Source organism: Grus americana, mitochondrion (genome assembly GCF_028858705.1).
Source record: "Grus americana mitochondrion, complete genome".
NCBI classification, from domain to species: Eukaryota; Metazoa; Chordata; class Aves; order Gruiformes; family Gruidae; genus Grus; species Grus americana.
The window spans coordinates 1-16,651 of NC_020576.1; the positions used below are offsets into that span (position 1 = coordinate 1).

Here is a 16,651-nt window from a genome sequence, read left to right on the forward strand (position 1 = left end):
GTCCCTGTAGCTTATCAAACAAAGCATGGCACTGAAGATGCCAAGATGGTTGTCCCATAAACACCCAAGGACAAAAGACTTAGTCCTAACCTTACTGTTAATTCTTGCCAAACATATACATGCAAGTATCCGCACCCCAGTGTAAATGCCCTCGGACCCTATATCCCATAGGCAAGAGGAGCAGGTATCAGGCACACCCATAGCTGTAGCCCAAGACACCTTGCTTAGCCACGCCCCCACGGGTACTCAGCAGTAATTAACATTAAGCAATAAGCGTAAGCTTGACTTAGTTATGGCAATACTCAGGGTTGGTAAATCTTGTGCCAGCCACCGCGGTCACACAAGAGACCCAAATTAACTGTAATACGGCGTAAAGAGTGGCACTATGCTATCGCAGCAACTAAGATCAAAGCACAACTGAGCTGTCATAAGCCCAAGATGTGTCTAAAGCCACCATCAAGACGATCTTAGCAACAACGACAAATTAAACTCCACGAAAGCTAGGGCACAAACTGGGATTAGATCCCCACTATGCCTAGCCCTAAATCTCGATACTTACCCCACTGAAGTATCCGCCCGAGAACTACCAGCACAAACGCTTAAAACTCTAAGGACTTGGCGGTGCCCCAAACCCACCTAGAGGAGCCTGTTCTATAATCGATAACCCACGATACACCCAACCACTCCTTGCCAACGCAGCCTACATACCGCCGTCGCCAGCTCACCTCCTCTGAGAGCCCAACAGTGAGCACAACAGCCTCCACCCGCTAACAAGACAGGTCAAGGTATAGCCCACGGAGTGGAAGAAATGGGCTACATTTTCTAAAATAGACAACCCACGGAAGGGGGTGTGAAACCGCCCCCAGAAGGCGGATTTAGCAGTAAAGTGGGACAATAATGCCCTCTTTAAACCGGCCCCGGGGCACGTACATACCGCCCGTCACCCTCTTCACAAGCTACAGACTTCTCATAAATAATTACACTAATTAGCCAAAGACGAGGTAAGTCGTAACAAGGTAAGTGTACCGGAAGGTGCACTTAGCACCAAGACGTAGCTATAATACAAAAGCATTCAGCTTACACCTGAAAGATATCTGCCACCTACCAGATCGTCTTGAAGCCCAACTCTAGCCCAAACCATAGTTCAAACAAAACTAACCAAAACTCTCTCCCCACCTCCAAAACCAAAGCATTCTTTTAACTTAGTATAGGCGATAGAAAGGACTCCTCTTGGCGCAATAGAAACCTCTGTACCGCAAGGGAAAGATGAAATAACAATGAAAAACCAAAGCAATAAACAGCAAAGATAAACCCTTGTACCTTTTGCATCATGATTTAGCAAGAACAATCAAGCAAAACGAACTAAAGCTTGTCACCCCGAAACCCAAGCGAGCTACTTACAAGCAGCTACCTTTGAGCGAACCCGTCTCTGTTGCAAAAGAGTGGGATGACTTGTTAGTAGTGGTGAAAAGCCAACCGAGCTGGGTGATAGCTGGTTGCCTGTGAAACGAATTTAAGTTCTTTCTTGATTTTTCTCTACAGACACTAAACCCAAACTACACCGAAGCAAATCAAGAGTAATTTAAAGGAGGTACAGCTCCTTTAAAAAGAATACAACCTCTCCTAGCGGATACACCTCCTCACCCCAAAACTGTAGGCCTTAAGCAGCCATCAATAAAGAGTGCGTCAAAGCTCACCTTAAAAAAATCCAAGAATCAATCTGACTCCCTTACCCCTAACAGGCTAACCTATAGTAATAGGAGAATTAATGCTAAAATAAGTAACTGGGGCACCCCCTCTCAAGCGCAAGCTTACATCATTACATTATTAACAGACCACGGCTAATGCTGCAAACCAACAAGACTAAACATTAAACTCACCCTGTTAACCCGACTCAGGAGCGCTTTATTAGAAAGATTGAAACCTGTAAAAGGAACTAGGCAAACCCAAGGCCCGACTGTTTACCAAAAACATAGCCTTCAGCCCAACAAGTATTGAAGGTGATGCCTGCCCAGTGACATTATGTTCAACGGCCGCGGTATCCTAACCGTGCGAAGGTAGCGCAATCAATTGTCTCATAAATCGAGACTTGTATGAATGGCTAAACGAGGTCTTAACTGTCTCTTACAGGCAATCAGTGAAATTGATCTTCCTGTGCAAAAGCAGGAATAAATACATAAGACGAGAAGACCCTGTGGAACTTAAAAATCAGCGACCACTACATACCACACCATAAACCTATTAGGCTCACATCCCAAAAGAACTGGCCCGCATTTTTCGGTTGGGGCGACCTTGGAGAAAAACAAACCCTCCAAAATCAAGACTATACTTCTTAACCAAGAGCAACCCCTCAACGTACTAATAGTAATTCAGACCCAGTATAACTGACCAATGAACCAAGCTACCCCAGGGATAACAGCGCAATCTCCCTCAAGAGCCCATATCGACAGGGAGGTTTACGACCTCGATGTTGGATCAGGACATCCTAATGGTGCAGCCGCTATTAAGGGTTCGTTTGTTCAACGATTAACAGTCCTACGTGATCTGAGTTCAGACCGGAGTAATCCAGGTCGGTTTCTATCTATGATAAACTTTCCCTAGTACGAAAGGACCGGGAAAGTAAGGCCAATACCACAGGCACGCCTTCCCTCTAAAGTAATGAACCCAACTAAATTACCAAGAGGACTCTCCCCTAATCCTAGATAAGGACCGCTAGCGTGGCAGAGCTTGGGCAAATGCAAAAGGCTTAAGCCCTTTACCCAGAGGTTCAAATCCTCTCCCTAGCTTCTCATGATCCTAACCCACCTTATCATATCCTTATCCTATGCAATCCCGATCCTAATCGCCGTAGCCTTTCTAACATTGGTTGAACGAAAAATCCTAAGCTACATACAAGCCCGAAAGGGCCCAAATATTGTAGGTCCCTTCGGCTTACTCCAACCTATTGCAGATGGTGTAAAACTATTTATCAAAGAACCCATCCGTCCCTCTACCTCCTCTCCATTCCTCTTCATCATAACGCCTATCCTAGCCCTTCTCCTAGCAATTACAATCTGAATTCCTCTGCCTCTCCCCTTCCCACTTACCGACCTAAACCTGGGCCTCCTCTTCCTCCTAGCCATATCAAGCATAGCGGTATACTCAATTCTATGGTCAGGATGGGCTTCAAACTCAAAATACGCACTAATTGGTGCCCTACGGGCAGTAGCACAAACTATCTCTTATGAAGTAACACTAGCCATCATCCTCCTCTCCATAATGGTACTAAGCGGAAACTACACCTTAAGTACCCTAGCCACTACCCAAGAACCATTATACCTTATTTTTTCTTCCTGACCCCTTGCAATAATATGATATATTTCCACACTCGCAAAAACAAACCGCGCTCCATTTGACCTTACAGAAGGGGAATCTGAATTAGTTTCAGGTTTCAACGTAGAATATGCCGCAGGCCCATTCGCTTTATTTTTCTTAGCTGAGTACGCAAATATCATACTAATAAACACACTAACTACCATCCTATTCCTAAATCCAAGCTCACTCAACCCACCCACAGAACTATATCCACTAGCCCTAGCTACCAAAGTTCTTATCCTCTCCTCAGGCTTCCTATGGGTCCGAGCTTCTTACCCACGATTCCGCTACGATCAACTTATACATCTCCTTTGAAAAAGCTTCCTCCCACTAACCCTAGCACTATGTATCTGACACACAAGCATACCAATCTCCTACGCAGGCCTACCTCCTTACTTAAGGAAATGTGCCTGAACGTAAAGGGTCACTATGATAAAGTGAACATAGAGGTATACCAGCCCTCTCATTTCCTAATAAAAGTTAGAAAAGTAGGAATCGAACCTACACAGGAGAGATCAAAACTCCCCATACTTCCTTTATATTATTTCCTAGTAGAGTCAGCTAAAAAAGCTATCGGGCCCATACCCCGAAAATGATGGTTTAACCCCTTCCTCTACTAATTAACCCCCATGCAAAACTAATCTTCCTCACAAGCTTACTCCTAGGAACAACCATTACAATCTCAAGCAACCATTGAATATCAGCCTGAGCAGGCCTAGAAATTAATACTCTCGCCATTACCCCCCTCATTTCAAAATCCCACCACCCACGAGCCATCGAAGCCGCAATCAAATATTTCCTAGTACAGGCAGCCGCCTCAGCACTAGTCCTCTTCTCAAGCATAATCAACGCATGGTCCACAGGACAATGAGATATTACCCAACTAAACCAACCAATGTCATGCCTCTTACTAACAACAGCGATTGCAATAAAACTAGGCCTAGTACCATTCCACTTCTGATTTCCCGAAGTACTTCAAGGGTCACCCTTAACCACTGCCCTTTTACTATCCACAGTAATGAAATTCCCCCCAATCACAATTTTATTCCTGACATCCCACTCACTAAACCCAATATTACTAACCTCAATGGGCATTGCCTCAGCAGCCCTAGGGGGTTGAATGGGATTAAATCAAACACAAGTCCGAAAAATTTTAGCCTTCTCATCAATCTCCCACCTAGGCTGAATAACCATCATCATCGTATACAGTCCTAAACTTACTCTACTAACCTTCTACCTATATTCCTTAATAACCACTACCGCATTCCTCACCCTCAACACAACTAAAGCTTTAAAACTATCAACAATAATAATCACATGAACAAAAATCCCCACACTAAATGCTACCCTAATACTAACACTTCTCTCCCTGGCAGGCCTCCCCCCATTAACGGGCTTCCTACCCAAATGGCTCATCATCCAAGAACTTACTAAACAAGAAATAACCACAGCAGCTACAATCATCACCATACTCTCACTGCTGGGGTTATTTTTTTACCTCCGCCTCGCATACTACTCAACAATCACACTTCCACCAAACTCTACAAACCACATAAAACAATGGCATACTGACAAATCAACAAATACCCTAATTGCCATCCTCACCTCTCTATCAACCCTACTCTTGCCCCTCTCACCTATAATCCTCACCATCATCTAGAAACTTAGGATCAACCCAAACCGAAGGCCTTCAAAGCCTTAAATAAGAGTTAAACTCTCTTAGTTTCTGCTAAGACCCGCAAGACATTATCCTGCATCCTCTGAATGCAACCCAGATGCTTTAATTAAGCTAGGGCCTTACCTAGACAGATGGGCCTCGATCCCATAAAATTCTAGTTAACAGCTAGATGCCTAAACCAACAGGCTTCCGTCTAAAAGACCCTGGCACACTTTCAGTGTGCATCGATGAGCTTGCAACTCAACATGAATTTCACTACAAAGTCGATAAGAAGAGGAATTGAACCCCTGTAAAAAGGACTACAGCCTAACGCTTCAACACTCAGCCATCTTACCTGTGACCTTCATTAATCGATGATTATTTTCAACTAACCACAAAGATATCGGAACCCTTTACCTAATCTTCGGCGCATGAGCCGGTATAATTGGCACTGCTCTTAGCCTGTTAATCCGCGCAGAACTTGGCCAACCAGGAAGCCTCTTAGGAGATGACCAAATCTACAATGTAATTGTCACCGCCCACGCCTTCGTAATAATCTTCTTCATAGTCATACCCATCATGATTGGAGGATTCGGAAACTGATTAGTCCCACTTATAATCGGTGCCCCCGACATAGCATTCCCACGCATAAACAACATAAGCTTCTGACTACTCCCTCCATCCTTCCTACTACTACTTGCCTCCTCCACAGTAGAGGCAGGAGCAGGTACAGGATGAACAGTCTACCCACCACTAGCTGGCAACCTAGCCCACGCCGGAGCTTCAGTAGACCTAGCCATCTTCTCTCTTCACCTAGCAGGTGTATCCTCCATCCTAGGGGCAATCAATTTCATCACAACAGCCATCAACATAAAACCACCAGCCCTATCACAATACCAAACACCCTTATTCGTGTGATCCGTCCTAATTACCGCCGTCCTATTACTCCTCTCTCTCCCAGTCCTTGCTGCTGGCATCACCATACTACTAACAGACCGAAACCTCAATACTACATTCTTCGACCCTGCTGGAGGAGGAGACCCTGTCCTATATCAACATCTCTTCTGATTCTTTGGCCACCCAGAAGTTTACATCCTAATCCTCCCAGGTTTCGGAATCATCTCACACGTAGTAACCTACTACGCAGGTAAAAAAGAACCATTTGGTTATATAGGAATAGTATGAGCCATACTATCTATTGGATTCCTAGGCTTCATCGTATGAGCCCACCATATATTCACAGTAGGAATAGACGTAGATACTCGAGCATACTTCACATCCGCCACCATAATCATTGCTATCCCAACTGGCATTAAAGTCTTTAGCTGATTAGCTACACTACACGGAGGAACCATTAAATGAGATCCCCCAATACTATGAGCTCTAGGCTTCATCTTCCTCTTCACCATTGGAGGCCTAACAGGAATTGTATTAGCCAACTCTTCACTAGACATTGCTTTACATGACACATACTACGTAGTCGCCCACTTCCACTACGTACTCTCAATAGGAGCTGTCTTTGCCATCCTAGCAGGATTCACTCACTGATTCCCACTATTCACCGGATTCACCCTGCACCCTACATGAACCAAAGCCCACTTCGGAGTTATATTCACAGGCGTAAACCTCACCTTCTTCCCACAACACTTCCTAGGTCTAGCAGGCATACCACGACGATATTCAGACTACCCAGACGCTTATACCCTATGAAACACCATATCATCCATCGGCTCCTTAATCTCAATGACAGCCGTAATCATACTAATATTTATCATCTGAGAAGCCTTCGCATCAAAACGAAAAGTCCTACAACCAGAATTAACCACCACCAACATCGAATGAATCCACGGCTGCCCACCTCCCTATCACACCTTCGAAGAACCAGCCTTTGTCCAAGTACAAGAAAGGAAGGAGTCGAACCTTCACACGCTGGTTTCAAGCCAACCGCATTAAACCACTCATGCTTCTTTCTTATGAGATGTTAGTAAACCAATTACATAGTCTTGTCAAGACTAAATCACAGGTGAAAACCCCGTACATCTCTCATGGCTAACCACTCACAATTCGGGTTTCAAGATGCTTCATCCCCTATCATAGAAGAACTCGTTGAATTCCACGACCACGCACTAATAGTTGCACTAGCAATCTGTAGTTTAGTCCTCTACCTCCTAGCACTTATACTAATAGAAAAACTATCATCAAACACCGTCGACGCTCAAGAAGTAGAGCTAATCTGAACAATCCTACCAGCTATCGTCCTCATTCTACTCGCCCTCCCATCCCTACAAATCCTATATATAATAGATGAAATCGACGAACCTGATCTAACCCTAAAAGCTATCGGACATCAATGATACTGAACCTACGAATATACAGACTTCAAAGACCTAACATTCGACTCATACATGCTCCCCACAACCGAACTCCCTACAGGCCACTTCCGACTACTAGAAGTTGACCATCGCGTTGTCATCCCAATGGAATCCCCCATCCGCATTATCATCACTGCCGACGACGTCCTCCACTCCTGAGCGGTCCCTACTCTAGGAGTAAAAACCGACGCAATCCCAGGACGACTAAACCAAACATCATTTATTACCACCCGGCCCGGAATCTTCTACGGCCAATGTTCCGAAATCTGCGGGGCTAACCACAGCTACATACCAATCGTAGTAGAATCCACACCCCTCACTCACTTCGAGAGCTGGTCCTCACTACTTTCATCCTAATCATTAAGAAGCTATGTAACCAGCGCTAGCCTTTTAAGCTAGAGAAAGAGGGCCATACCCCTCCTTAATGGTATGCCACAACTTAACCCAAACCCATGATTCTTTATTATACTAACATCATGACTGACTTTTTCACTAATCCTTCAACCAAAACTTCTATCATTCACCCCTACCAACTCCCTACCTAACCTACCCGCCCCCGCCACAACTACCAAAACTACACCCTGAGCCTGACCATGAACCTAAGCTTTTTCGACCAATTCACAAGCCCATGCCTCCTAGGAATTCCCCTAATCTTAATCTCACTACTATTCCCCGCTCTACTACTACCATCACCAGACAACCGATGAATTACCAATCGCCTCTCCACCCTCCAATCATGATTCCTTCACCTAGTCACAAAGCAACTAATAATACCACTAAACAAAAAAGGCCACAAATGAGCCTTAATCCTCACATCACTAATGACATTCCTACTTATAATTAACCTACTAGGCCTACTACCCTACACATTCACGCCCACTACCCAACTATCAATGAATATAGCTCTGGCTCTCCCACTCTGACTCGCCACCCTTCTTACAGGAATACGCAACCAACCCTCAATCTCCCTAGGCCACCTATTGCCCGAAGGAACTCCAACTCCATTAATCCCAGCATTAATTTTAATCGAAACCACTAGCCTACTTATTCGCCCATTAGCCCTAGGAGTTCGCCTAACAGCAAACCTCACAGCAGGACACCTACTCATTCAACTCATCTCCACAGCTTCAATTGCCCTGCTCCCAACCATCCCAACTGTATCCATCCTAACTACAACAATCCTTCTTCTACTAACTCTCCTAGAAGTAGCAGTAGCCATAATCCAAGCTTACGTCTTCGTCCTCCTATTAAGCCTATACTTACAAGAAAACATCTAATGGCCCACCAAGCACACTCCTACCACATAGTAGACCCAAGCCCTTGACCCATTTTCGGCGCAGCCGCTGCCCTACTTACCACCTCAGGATTAATCATATGATTCCACCACAACTCCCCACAACTTTTAAGCCTAGGCCTACTCTCCATAATCTTAATTATAGTCCAATGATGACGAGACATTGTACGAGAAAGCACGTTCCAAGGTCACCACACTCCCCCAGTCCAAAAAGGCCTACGATATGGAATGATCTTATTCATCACATCCGAAGCCTTCTTCTTTCTGGGCTTCTTCTGAGCATTTTTCCACTCCAGCCTAGTCCCCACCCCAGAACTAGGAGGACACTGACCTCCAACAGGAATCCAACCCCTCAACCCACTAGAAGTCCCTCTACTAAATACAGCTATCCTACTAGCCTCAGGCGTCACCGTAACATGAACTCACCATAGCATCACAGAGGGAAACCGAAAACAAGCTATCCATGCATTAACACTAACAATCTTGCTAGGATTCTACTTTACAGCACTCCAAGCCATAGAGTATCACGAAGCACCCTTCTCAATTGCCGATGGCGTATACGGCTCAACCTTTTTCGTCGCCACAGGATTCCACGGACTCCACGTAATCATTGGGTCCTCCTTCCTATCAGTCTGCCTCCTACGACTAATCAAATTCCATTTCACCTCAAATCACCATTTCGGATTTGAAGCAGCAGCCTGATATTGACACTTCGTAGACGTCATCTGATTATTCCTCTACATAACCATCTACTGATGAGGATCATGCTCTTCTAGTATACTAATTACAATTGACTTCCAATCTCTAAAATCTGGTACAACCCCAGAGAAGAGCAATCAACATAATCACATTCATAATTACCCTATCCCTCACCCTAAGCATTATCCTAACTACACTAAATTTCTGACTTACACAAATTAATCCAGACTCAGAAAAACTATCCCCATACGAATGTGGCTTCGACCCACTCGGATCAGCCCGCCTCCCCTTCTCAATCCGATTCTTCCTCAGTAGCAATCCTGTTTCTCCTATTCGACCTAGAAATCGCACTATTACTCCCTCTCCCATGAGCTATCCAACTTCAATCTCCTACCACTACCCTAACCTGAACATCCATCCTCCTTCTACTACTCACACTAGGACTAATCTATGAATGAACACAAGGTGGCCTAGAGTGAGCAGAATAGACAGAAAGTTAGTCTAACCAAGACAGTTGATTTCGGCTCAACAAATCATAGTCTACCCTATGACTTTCTTATGTCCCCCCTACACCTAAGCTTTTACTCAGCCTTCACCTTAAGCAGCCTAGGGCTAGCATTCCACCGAACCCACTTAATCTCTGCCTTACTATGTTTAGAAAGCATAATACTATCCATATACATCGCCCTATCAATCTGACCCATCGAAAATCAAGCAACATCATCCACACTAATACCAGTATTCATACTTGCATTCTCAGCCTGTGAAGCAGGCATAGGCCTAGCAATATTAGTAGCCTCCACACGAACCCACGGTTCAGACCACCTACACAACTTAAACCTACTACAATGTTAAAAATCATCCTACCTACAATCATATTCTTACCTACAGCCCTCCTATCCCCCCAAAAATTTTTATGAACAAACACCACCACACACAGTCTCCTAATTGCCACCCTCAGTCTACAATGGACTACTCCAACCTATCACCCACACAAAAACCTAACCCAGTGAACTGGCATTGACCAAATCTCATCTCCCCTACTAGTCCTATCCTGCTGACTACTACCACTTATAATCATAGCAAGCCAAAACCACCTCCAACACGAACCACCAGTACGAAAACGAATATTTATCATAACCCTAATCATAATCCAACCATTCATTATCCTCGCATTCTCAGCCACAGAACTAATATTATTTTACATCTCATTCGAAGCAACCCTAATCCCAACCCTGATTCTAATCACACGATGAGGAAACCAACCAGAACGCCTAAGTGCTGGCATCTACTTACTATTTTACACCCTCATCAGCTTCTTACCGCTACTAATCACAGTCCTCCACCTACATACACAAATTGGCACACTACAACTAACAATACTAGAACTAACCCACCCCACACTCACCAACTCATGATCAAACCTCCTATCAGGCCTAGCCCTACTAACCGCATTTATAGTAAAAGCACCTCTATATGGCCTCCACTTATGACTCCCAAAAGCCCACGTAGAGGCTCCAATCGCAGGCTCCATACTACTTGCTGCCCTCCTCCTAAAACTAGGAGGATATGGCATCATACGTATCACCCTCCTGACAGGCCCCCTCCCAGAACACCTACACTACCCATTCCTTACCCTAGCACTATGAGGGGCACTAATAACTAGCTCCATTTGCTTACGCCAAACTGATCTAAAAGCACTCATTGCCTACTCCTCTGTAAGCCACATGGGCCTAGTTATTGCTGCAAGCACAATTCAAACCCACTGATCATTCTCAGGGGCAATAATCCTAATAATCTCCCACGGCCTAACTTCTTCAATACTATTCTGTCTAGCCAACACTAACTACGAACGTACACACAGCCGAATCCTCCTCCTAACACGAGGCCTCCAACCTCTCTTACCCCTCATAGCCACTTGATGATTGCTAGCAAACCTAACCAACATGGCCCTCCCACCAACAACCAACCTAATAGCAGAATTAACCATCATAATCGCCCTATTCAACTGATCTTCTTTTACAATCATCCTAACCGGGATCGCAATCCTACTAACCGCCTCATACACCCTATTTATACTACTAATAACTCAACGAGGTACACTCCCAACTCACATTACATCCATTCAAAATTCAAACACACGAGAACATCTTCTAATAGCCCTCCACATTCTCCCTATACTACTCCTTATCCTAAAACCAGAACTCATCTCCAGAATCCTATACCCCATTACGCAAGTATAGTTTCAATCCAAACATTAGACTGTGATTCTAAAAATAGAAGTTAAACTCTTCTTACCTGCCGAGGGGAGGTTAAACCAACAAGAGCTGCTAACTCTCGCATCTGAGTCTAAAACCTCAGTCCCCTTACTTTTAAAGGATAACAGTAATCCACTGGTCTTAGGAACCACCCATCTTGGTGCAAATCCAAGCAAAAGTAATGGAACCAACATTACTCTTCAATGTTTCCATACTCATTACAATAACAATTATCATTACACCAATACTACTCCCACTACTATCAAAGAAACTCCAAAACTCTCCAACCACCATTACACACACTGTCAAAACCGCCTTCCTAACCAGCCTCGTACCAACAATACTATTCATACACTCAGGCATAGAAAGTATTATCTCACATTGAGAATGAAAATTCATCATAAACTTTAAAATTCCACTAAGCCTAAAAATAGACCAATACTCCACAATATTCCTCCCTATTGCCTTATTCGTAACATGATCCATCCTTCAATTCGCAACATGATACATAGCCTCAGAACCATACATCACCAAATTCTTCTCCTATCTCCTAATATTCATAATTGCCATACTAACTCTAACCATTGCCAACAACATATTTCTATTATTCATTGGCTGAGAAGGAGTCGGCATCATATCATTCCTGCTAATCGGCTGATGACAAGGCCGAGCAGAAGCCAATACAGCTGCACTTCAAGCCGTCCTCTATAACCGAATCGGAGACATCGGACTCATCTTAAGTATAGCATGGCTCGCATCCTCCATAAACACCTGAGAAATCCAACAAACATTCTCCACCACCCAAACCCCAACACTCCCCTTACTTGGGCTCATTCTAGCAGCCACAGGAAAATCAGCCCAATTTGGACTCCACCCATGACTACCAGCGGCCATAGAAGGCCCCACCCCAGTCTCCGCCTTACTTCACTCCAGCACCATAGTAGTAGCTGGCATTTTCCTCCTAATCCGCACACATCCCTTACTCGCCAATAACCAAACAGCCCTTTCCCTATGCCTCTCTCTAGGGGCCCTATCCACCCTATTTGCCGCCACATGTGCCCTCACACAAAACGACATTAAAAAAATCATCGCCTTCTCCACCTCAAGCCAACTAGGGCTAATAATAGTTACCATTGGGCTAAACCTTCCCCAACTAGCCTTCCTTCATATTTCAACCCACGCCTTCTTCAAAGCTATGCTATTCCTATGTTCAGGTTCAATCATCCACAACCTCAATGGGGGACAAGATATTCGAAAAATAGGCTGCCTACAAAAAATACTCCCCACAACTACATCCTGCCTAACCATCGGAAACTTGGCCTTAATAGGAACCCCATTCCTAGCAGGATTCTATTCAAAAGACCTCATCATCGAAAAGCTAAACACTTCCTACCTAAACACTTGAGCACTGTTTTTAACATTACTCGCCACAACATTCACAGCAACCTACAGCTTAGGTATAACCCTATTAGTCCAAACAGGATACACTCGCATAATCACAATGCCCTCAATAAACGAAAACAACCCAACAATCACCAACCCAATCACCCGTCTCGCCCTGGGTAGCATCATAGCCGGACTACTCATCACATCTTACATTACCCCTACAAAAACTCCCCCAATAACCATACCCACCCTCACAAAAACTGCAGCCATCATCATCACAATGCTAGGCATCATCCTAGCCCTAGAACTTGCAAACACGACACACACCCTAACCCAACCAAAACAAAACACCTACCTGAACTTCTCCTCCACACTAGGATACTTCAACTACTTGACACACCGCCTCAGCTCCATAAAACTGCTAAACAATGGCCAAAAAATTGCTTCCCACCTAATTGACCTATCCTGATACAAAAAAATAGGCCCAGAAGGACTTGCTGACTTACAACTTATAGCAGCCAAAACTTCAACCACCCTCCATACTGGACTAATCAAAACCTACCTAGGAACCTTTGCCCTCTCCATCCTCATCATCATACTATCAACATAAACCAAATTAATGGCCCCCAACCTTCGAAAATCCCACCCCCTCCTAAAAATAATCAACAGCTCCCTAATCGACCTACCCACCCCATCAAACATTTCTGCCTGATGAAACTTTGGATCTCTCTTAGGCATTTGCCTAGCAACACAAATCCTAACTGGCCTACTACTAGCTGCCCACTACACTGCAGACACAACCTTAGCCTTCTCATCCGTTGCTCACACATGCCGAAACGTACAGTATGGCTGACTAATCCGCAACCTACATGCAAACGGAGCCTCATTCTTCTTCATCTGCATCTACCTACACATTGGACGAGGCCTATACTACGGCTCATATCTGTACAAAGAAACCTGAAACACAGGAGTCATCCTCCTACTTACCCTCATAGCAACCGCCTTCGTAGGCTACGTCCTACCATGAGGACAAATATCATTTTGAGGGGCTACAGTTATCACCAATCTCTTCTCAGCCGTCCCATACATCGGCCAAACCATCGTAGAATGAGCTTGAGGGGGCTTCTCTGTAGACAACCCCACATTAACCCGATTCTTCACTTTACACTTCCTCCTCCCATTCATAATCATAGGCCTCACCCTAATCCACCTCACCTTCCTCCACGAATCCGGCTCAAACAACCCCCTAGGCATCGTATCAAACTGCGATAAAATCCCATTCCACCCCTATTTTTCCTTAAAAGACATCCTAGGATTCACACTCATATTACTTCCACTCATAACCCTAGCTCTATTTTCACCAAACTTACTAGGAGACCCAGAAAACTTCACCCCAGCAAACCCCCTAGTGACACCTCCCCATATTAAGCCGGAATGATACTTTTTATTTGCATACGCCATCCTACGTTCAATCCCAAACAAACTAGGAGGCGTACTAGCCCTGGCCGCCTCCGTACTAATCCTCTTTCTAGCCCCACTCCTCCATAAATCCAAACAACGTACAATAACCTTCCGCCCCCTCTCCCAACTCCTATTCTGAACCCTGGCCGCCAACCTTCTCATCCTAACGTGAGTTGGTAGCCAGCCAGTAGAACACCCATTCATCATCATCGGCCAACTAGCTTCCCTCACCTACTTCACTATCCTCCTAATCCTCTTCCCCATCATCGGAGCCCTAGAAAACAAAATATTAAACTACTAAAAATACTCTAATAGTTTACAAAAAACATTGGTCTTGTAAACCAAAGAACGAAGACTATACCCCTTCTTAGAGTTACCCATCACCCAAACAATCAGAAAAAAAGGACTTAAACCTTTATCTCCAACTCCCAAAGCTGGTATTTTACATTAAACTATTCTCTGCCCCCCCTAAACTGCCCGAATTGCTCCACGAGACAACCCTCGTACAAGCTCCAACACTACAAACAAAGTCAACAACAAACCTCACCCCGCCATCAAAAACAATCCCACCCCCCGCGAATAAAACATAGCCACACCACTAAAATCCAACCGGACCGAAAGAATACCCCCACTATCCACAGTAACCACCCCAAAATTTCAACATTCAACAACCCCCCCAACAACCACCCCCATAACAAGCACCAAAACAAGCCCCACAATATACCCTACAACACGCCAATCCCCCCAAGCCTCTGGATACGGATCCGCTGCCAAAGACACAGAATACACAAAGACCACCAACATTCCCCCTAAATACACCATAAATAACACTAAAGACACAAAAGAGACCCCCAAACTCAACAATCACCCACACCCTACAACAGATGCCAACACCAACCCAACCACCCCATAGTACGGTGAGGGATTAGATGCAACCGCCAGCCCCCCCAATACAAAGCATACCCCTATAAAAAGCATAAAATAAGTCATCAGAAATTTCTGTTTGGCTTTTCTCCAAAACTCGCGGCCCGAAAAGCCGCTGTTGTAATTTCAACTACAGAAACCCCTCAAAAAATGACCCCCCCTACCCCCCCATGTACGGGATTACATTAAATTACATGCCACATAATACATTACACTAATGTAGGAAATACATTACACTCAATGCAAGAGACACATGACATCAATGCAAGAGACACATACCAGTGCATGCTCTAATAAACAAGGGACTTAATGCACTCAGGACCAACACCAATACCCGGGCTAAACCCATTAACTAGCAAGAAACTGTACACAACTCCCTCAAAATATACGGCAGTGCCTTAGAACAAACTATGAATGGTTCAGGTCATAGTACTGCAACACTCTCTCGACGTGCCGGTCTCTCGGACCAGGTTATTTATTAGTCGTCCTACTCACGTGAAATCAGCAACCGGGTGTTAGTAAGATCCTACGTTACTAGCTTCAGGACCATTCTTTCCCCCTACACCCCTAGCACAACTTGCACTTTTGCGCCTCTGGTTCCTATGTCAGGGCCATACCTTGGCTAATCCCTTAACCTTGCTCTTCACCGATACATCTGGTTGGCTATATATCACCATTGTCTCTCTTAATCGCGGCATTTTCCCTTTTCGGCACTTTTGGTTCCCTTTTTTTTTTCTGGGGTCTTCATCCTGCCCTCCGGTGCAGCGGGTGTATACAATTTATATACGTGGGCATACATGGTATTCGTCCGGTTCGTCGTCCTCAGGAGTTGATTAATGAGACGGTTTCATGTATATGGGGAATCAATCTTGACACTGATGCACTTTGCTTTCCATTTGGTTATGGTGTGTCCACAGACTCTTATTTATGCTGCTATTTAGTGAATGCTTGTTGGGCATAATTTCTTAGTTTTACACTTCCTCTGACTTTCTTAACAACACTAGAAGTTTTCGACCAAATTTATCACGTTTATCATCATGAATTTTATTCACACATTTTTTCCATGTCGTTAATACTGAAATTGCATTAATAAACAAACCCCACATATTTCGTACACATACACATTAATACTAAACCAAAATATATTAAAGAAACTCCCCTCAAAACAACAAAACACCAACATAAACAAAAACACAAAATCCCAAAAAATCAAACAATGAACAAATCAAATCAAAATCAGACAAAT

At 44.4% G+C, this 16,651-nt stretch overlaps 13 protein-coding genes across 13 annotated transcripts, besides 25 other annotated features; 12 read left to right on the plus strand and 1 right to left on the minus strand. All coding sequences in view use genetic code 2, as the record gives it.

Annotated features, from left to right (window-relative positions):
- Window positions 1-73, plus strand: a tRNA (tRNA-Phe).
- Window positions 74-1,045, plus strand: an rRNA (s-rRNA).
- Window positions 1,046-1,118, plus strand: a tRNA (tRNA-Val).
- Window positions 1,119-2,711, plus strand: an rRNA (l-rRNA).
- Window positions 2,712-2,786, plus strand: a tRNA (tRNA-Leu).
- A 4-nt stretch (window positions 2,787-2,790) lies between these two features.
- Window positions 2,791-3,756, plus strand: ND1 (NADH dehydrogenase subunit 1). Its single transcript has one exon. It carries the CDS (start codon window positions 2,791-2,793, stop codon window positions 3,754-3,756), a length of 966 nt encoding a protein of 321 aa, YP_007624371.1.
- Window positions 3,755-3,826, plus strand: a tRNA (tRNA-Ile).
- Window positions 3,827-3,834: 8 nt separating this feature from the next.
- Window positions 3,835-3,905, minus strand: a tRNA (tRNA-Gln).
- Window positions 3,905-3,973, plus strand: a tRNA (tRNA-Met).
- ND2 (NADH dehydrogenase subunit 2) lies at window positions 3,974-5,012 on the plus strand. Its single transcript has one exon. A coding segment is annotated over exon 1 (1,039 nt).
- Window positions 5,013-5,083, plus strand: a tRNA (tRNA-Trp).
- A 1-nt stretch (window position 5,084) lies between these two features.
- Window positions 5,085-5,153, minus strand: a tRNA (tRNA-Ala).
- Window positions 5,154-5,155: 2 nt separating this feature from the next.
- Window positions 5,156-5,228, minus strand: a tRNA (tRNA-Asn).
- Window positions 5,229-5,230: 2 nt separating this feature from the next.
- Window positions 5,231-5,297, minus strand: a tRNA (tRNA-Cys).
- Window positions 5,297-5,367, minus strand: a tRNA (tRNA-Tyr).
- A 1-nt stretch (window position 5,368) lies between these two features.
- Window positions 5,369-6,919, plus strand: COX1 (cytochrome c oxidase subunit I). Its single transcript has one exon. It carries the CDS (start codon window positions 5,369-5,371, stop codon window positions 6,917-6,919), a length of 1,551 nt encoding a protein of 516 aa, YP_007624373.1.
- Window positions 6,911-6,984, minus strand: a tRNA (tRNA-Ser).
- A 2-nt stretch (window positions 6,985-6,986) lies between these two features.
- Window positions 6,987-7,055, plus strand: a tRNA (tRNA-Asp).
- Window position 7,056: 1 nt separating this feature from the next.
- Window positions 7,057-7,740, plus strand: COX2 (cytochrome c oxidase subunit II). Its single transcript has one exon. The coding sequence runs from the start codon at window positions 7,057-7,059 to the stop codon at window positions 7,738-7,740; it is 684 nt and encodes a 227-aa protein (YP_007624374.1).
- A 1-nt stretch (window position 7,741) lies between these two features.
- Window positions 7,742-7,811, plus strand: a tRNA (tRNA-Lys).
- Window position 7,812: 1 nt separating this feature from the next.
- ATP8 (ATP synthase F0 subunit 8) lies at window positions 7,813-7,986 on the plus strand. Its single transcript has one exon. It carries the CDS (start codon window positions 7,813-7,815, stop codon window positions 7,984-7,986), a length of 174 nt encoding a protein of 57 aa, YP_007624375.1.
- ATP6 (ATP synthase F0 subunit 6) lies at window positions 7,977-8,660 on the plus strand. The gene has a single exon. The coding sequence runs from the start codon at window positions 7,977-7,979 to the stop codon at window positions 8,658-8,660; it is 684 nt and encodes a 227-aa protein (YP_007624376.1).
- Window positions 8,660-9,443, plus strand: COX3 (cytochrome c oxidase subunit III). Its single transcript has one exon. A coding segment is annotated over exon 1 (784 nt).
- Window positions 9,444-9,512, plus strand: a tRNA (tRNA-Gly).
- On the plus strand, window positions 9,513-9,864 carry ND3 (NADH dehydrogenase subunit 3). Its single transcript is given in 2 exon segments — window positions 9,513-9,686; window positions 9,688-9,864. 2 exon segments carry the CDS (start codon window positions 9,513-9,515, stop codon window positions 9,862-9,864), a joined length of 351 nt encoding a protein of 116 aa, YP_007624378.1.
- Window positions 9,865-9,866: 2 nt separating this feature from the next.
- Window positions 9,867-9,934, plus strand: a tRNA (tRNA-Arg).
- ND4L (NADH dehydrogenase subunit 4L) lies at window positions 9,935-10,231 on the plus strand. The gene has a single exon. The coding sequence runs from the start codon at window positions 9,935-9,937 to the stop codon at window positions 10,229-10,231; it is 297 nt and encodes a 98-aa protein (YP_007624379.1).
- ND4 (NADH dehydrogenase subunit 4) lies at window positions 10,225-11,592 on the plus strand. The gene has a single exon. The coding sequence runs from the start codon at window positions 10,225-10,227 to the stop codon at window positions 11,590-11,592; it is 1,368 nt and encodes a 455-aa protein (YP_007624380.1).
- A 17-nt stretch (window positions 11,593-11,609) lies between these two features.
- Window positions 11,610-11,679, plus strand: a tRNA (tRNA-His).
- Window positions 11,680-11,745, plus strand: a tRNA (tRNA-Ser).
- Window positions 11,745-11,815, plus strand: a tRNA (tRNA-Leu).
- On the plus strand, window positions 11,816-13,630 carry ND5 (NADH dehydrogenase subunit 5). Its single transcript has one exon. It carries the CDS (start codon window positions 11,816-11,818, stop codon window positions 13,628-13,630), a length of 1,815 nt encoding a protein of 604 aa, YP_007624381.1.
- Window positions 13,631-13,639: 9 nt separating this feature from the next.
- CYTB (cytochrome b) lies at window positions 13,640-14,782 on the plus strand. The gene has a single exon. It carries the CDS (start codon window positions 13,640-13,642, stop codon window positions 14,780-14,782), a length of 1,143 nt encoding a protein of 380 aa, YP_007624382.1.
- A 4-nt stretch (window positions 14,783-14,786) lies between these two features.
- Window positions 14,787-14,856, plus strand: a tRNA (tRNA-Thr).
- Window positions 14,857-14,873: 17 nt separating this feature from the next.
- Window positions 14,874-14,943, minus strand: a tRNA (tRNA-Pro).
- A 6-nt stretch (window positions 14,944-14,949) lies between these two features.
- Window positions 14,950-15,471, minus strand: ND6 (NADH dehydrogenase subunit 6). Its single transcript has one exon. The coding sequence runs from the start codon at window positions 15,469-15,471 to the stop codon at window positions 14,950-14,952; it is 522 nt and encodes a 173-aa protein (YP_007624383.1).
- Window positions 15,472-15,475: 4 nt separating this feature from the next.
- Window positions 15,476-15,546, minus strand: a tRNA (tRNA-Glu).
- Window positions 15,546-16,651: a sequence feature (control region).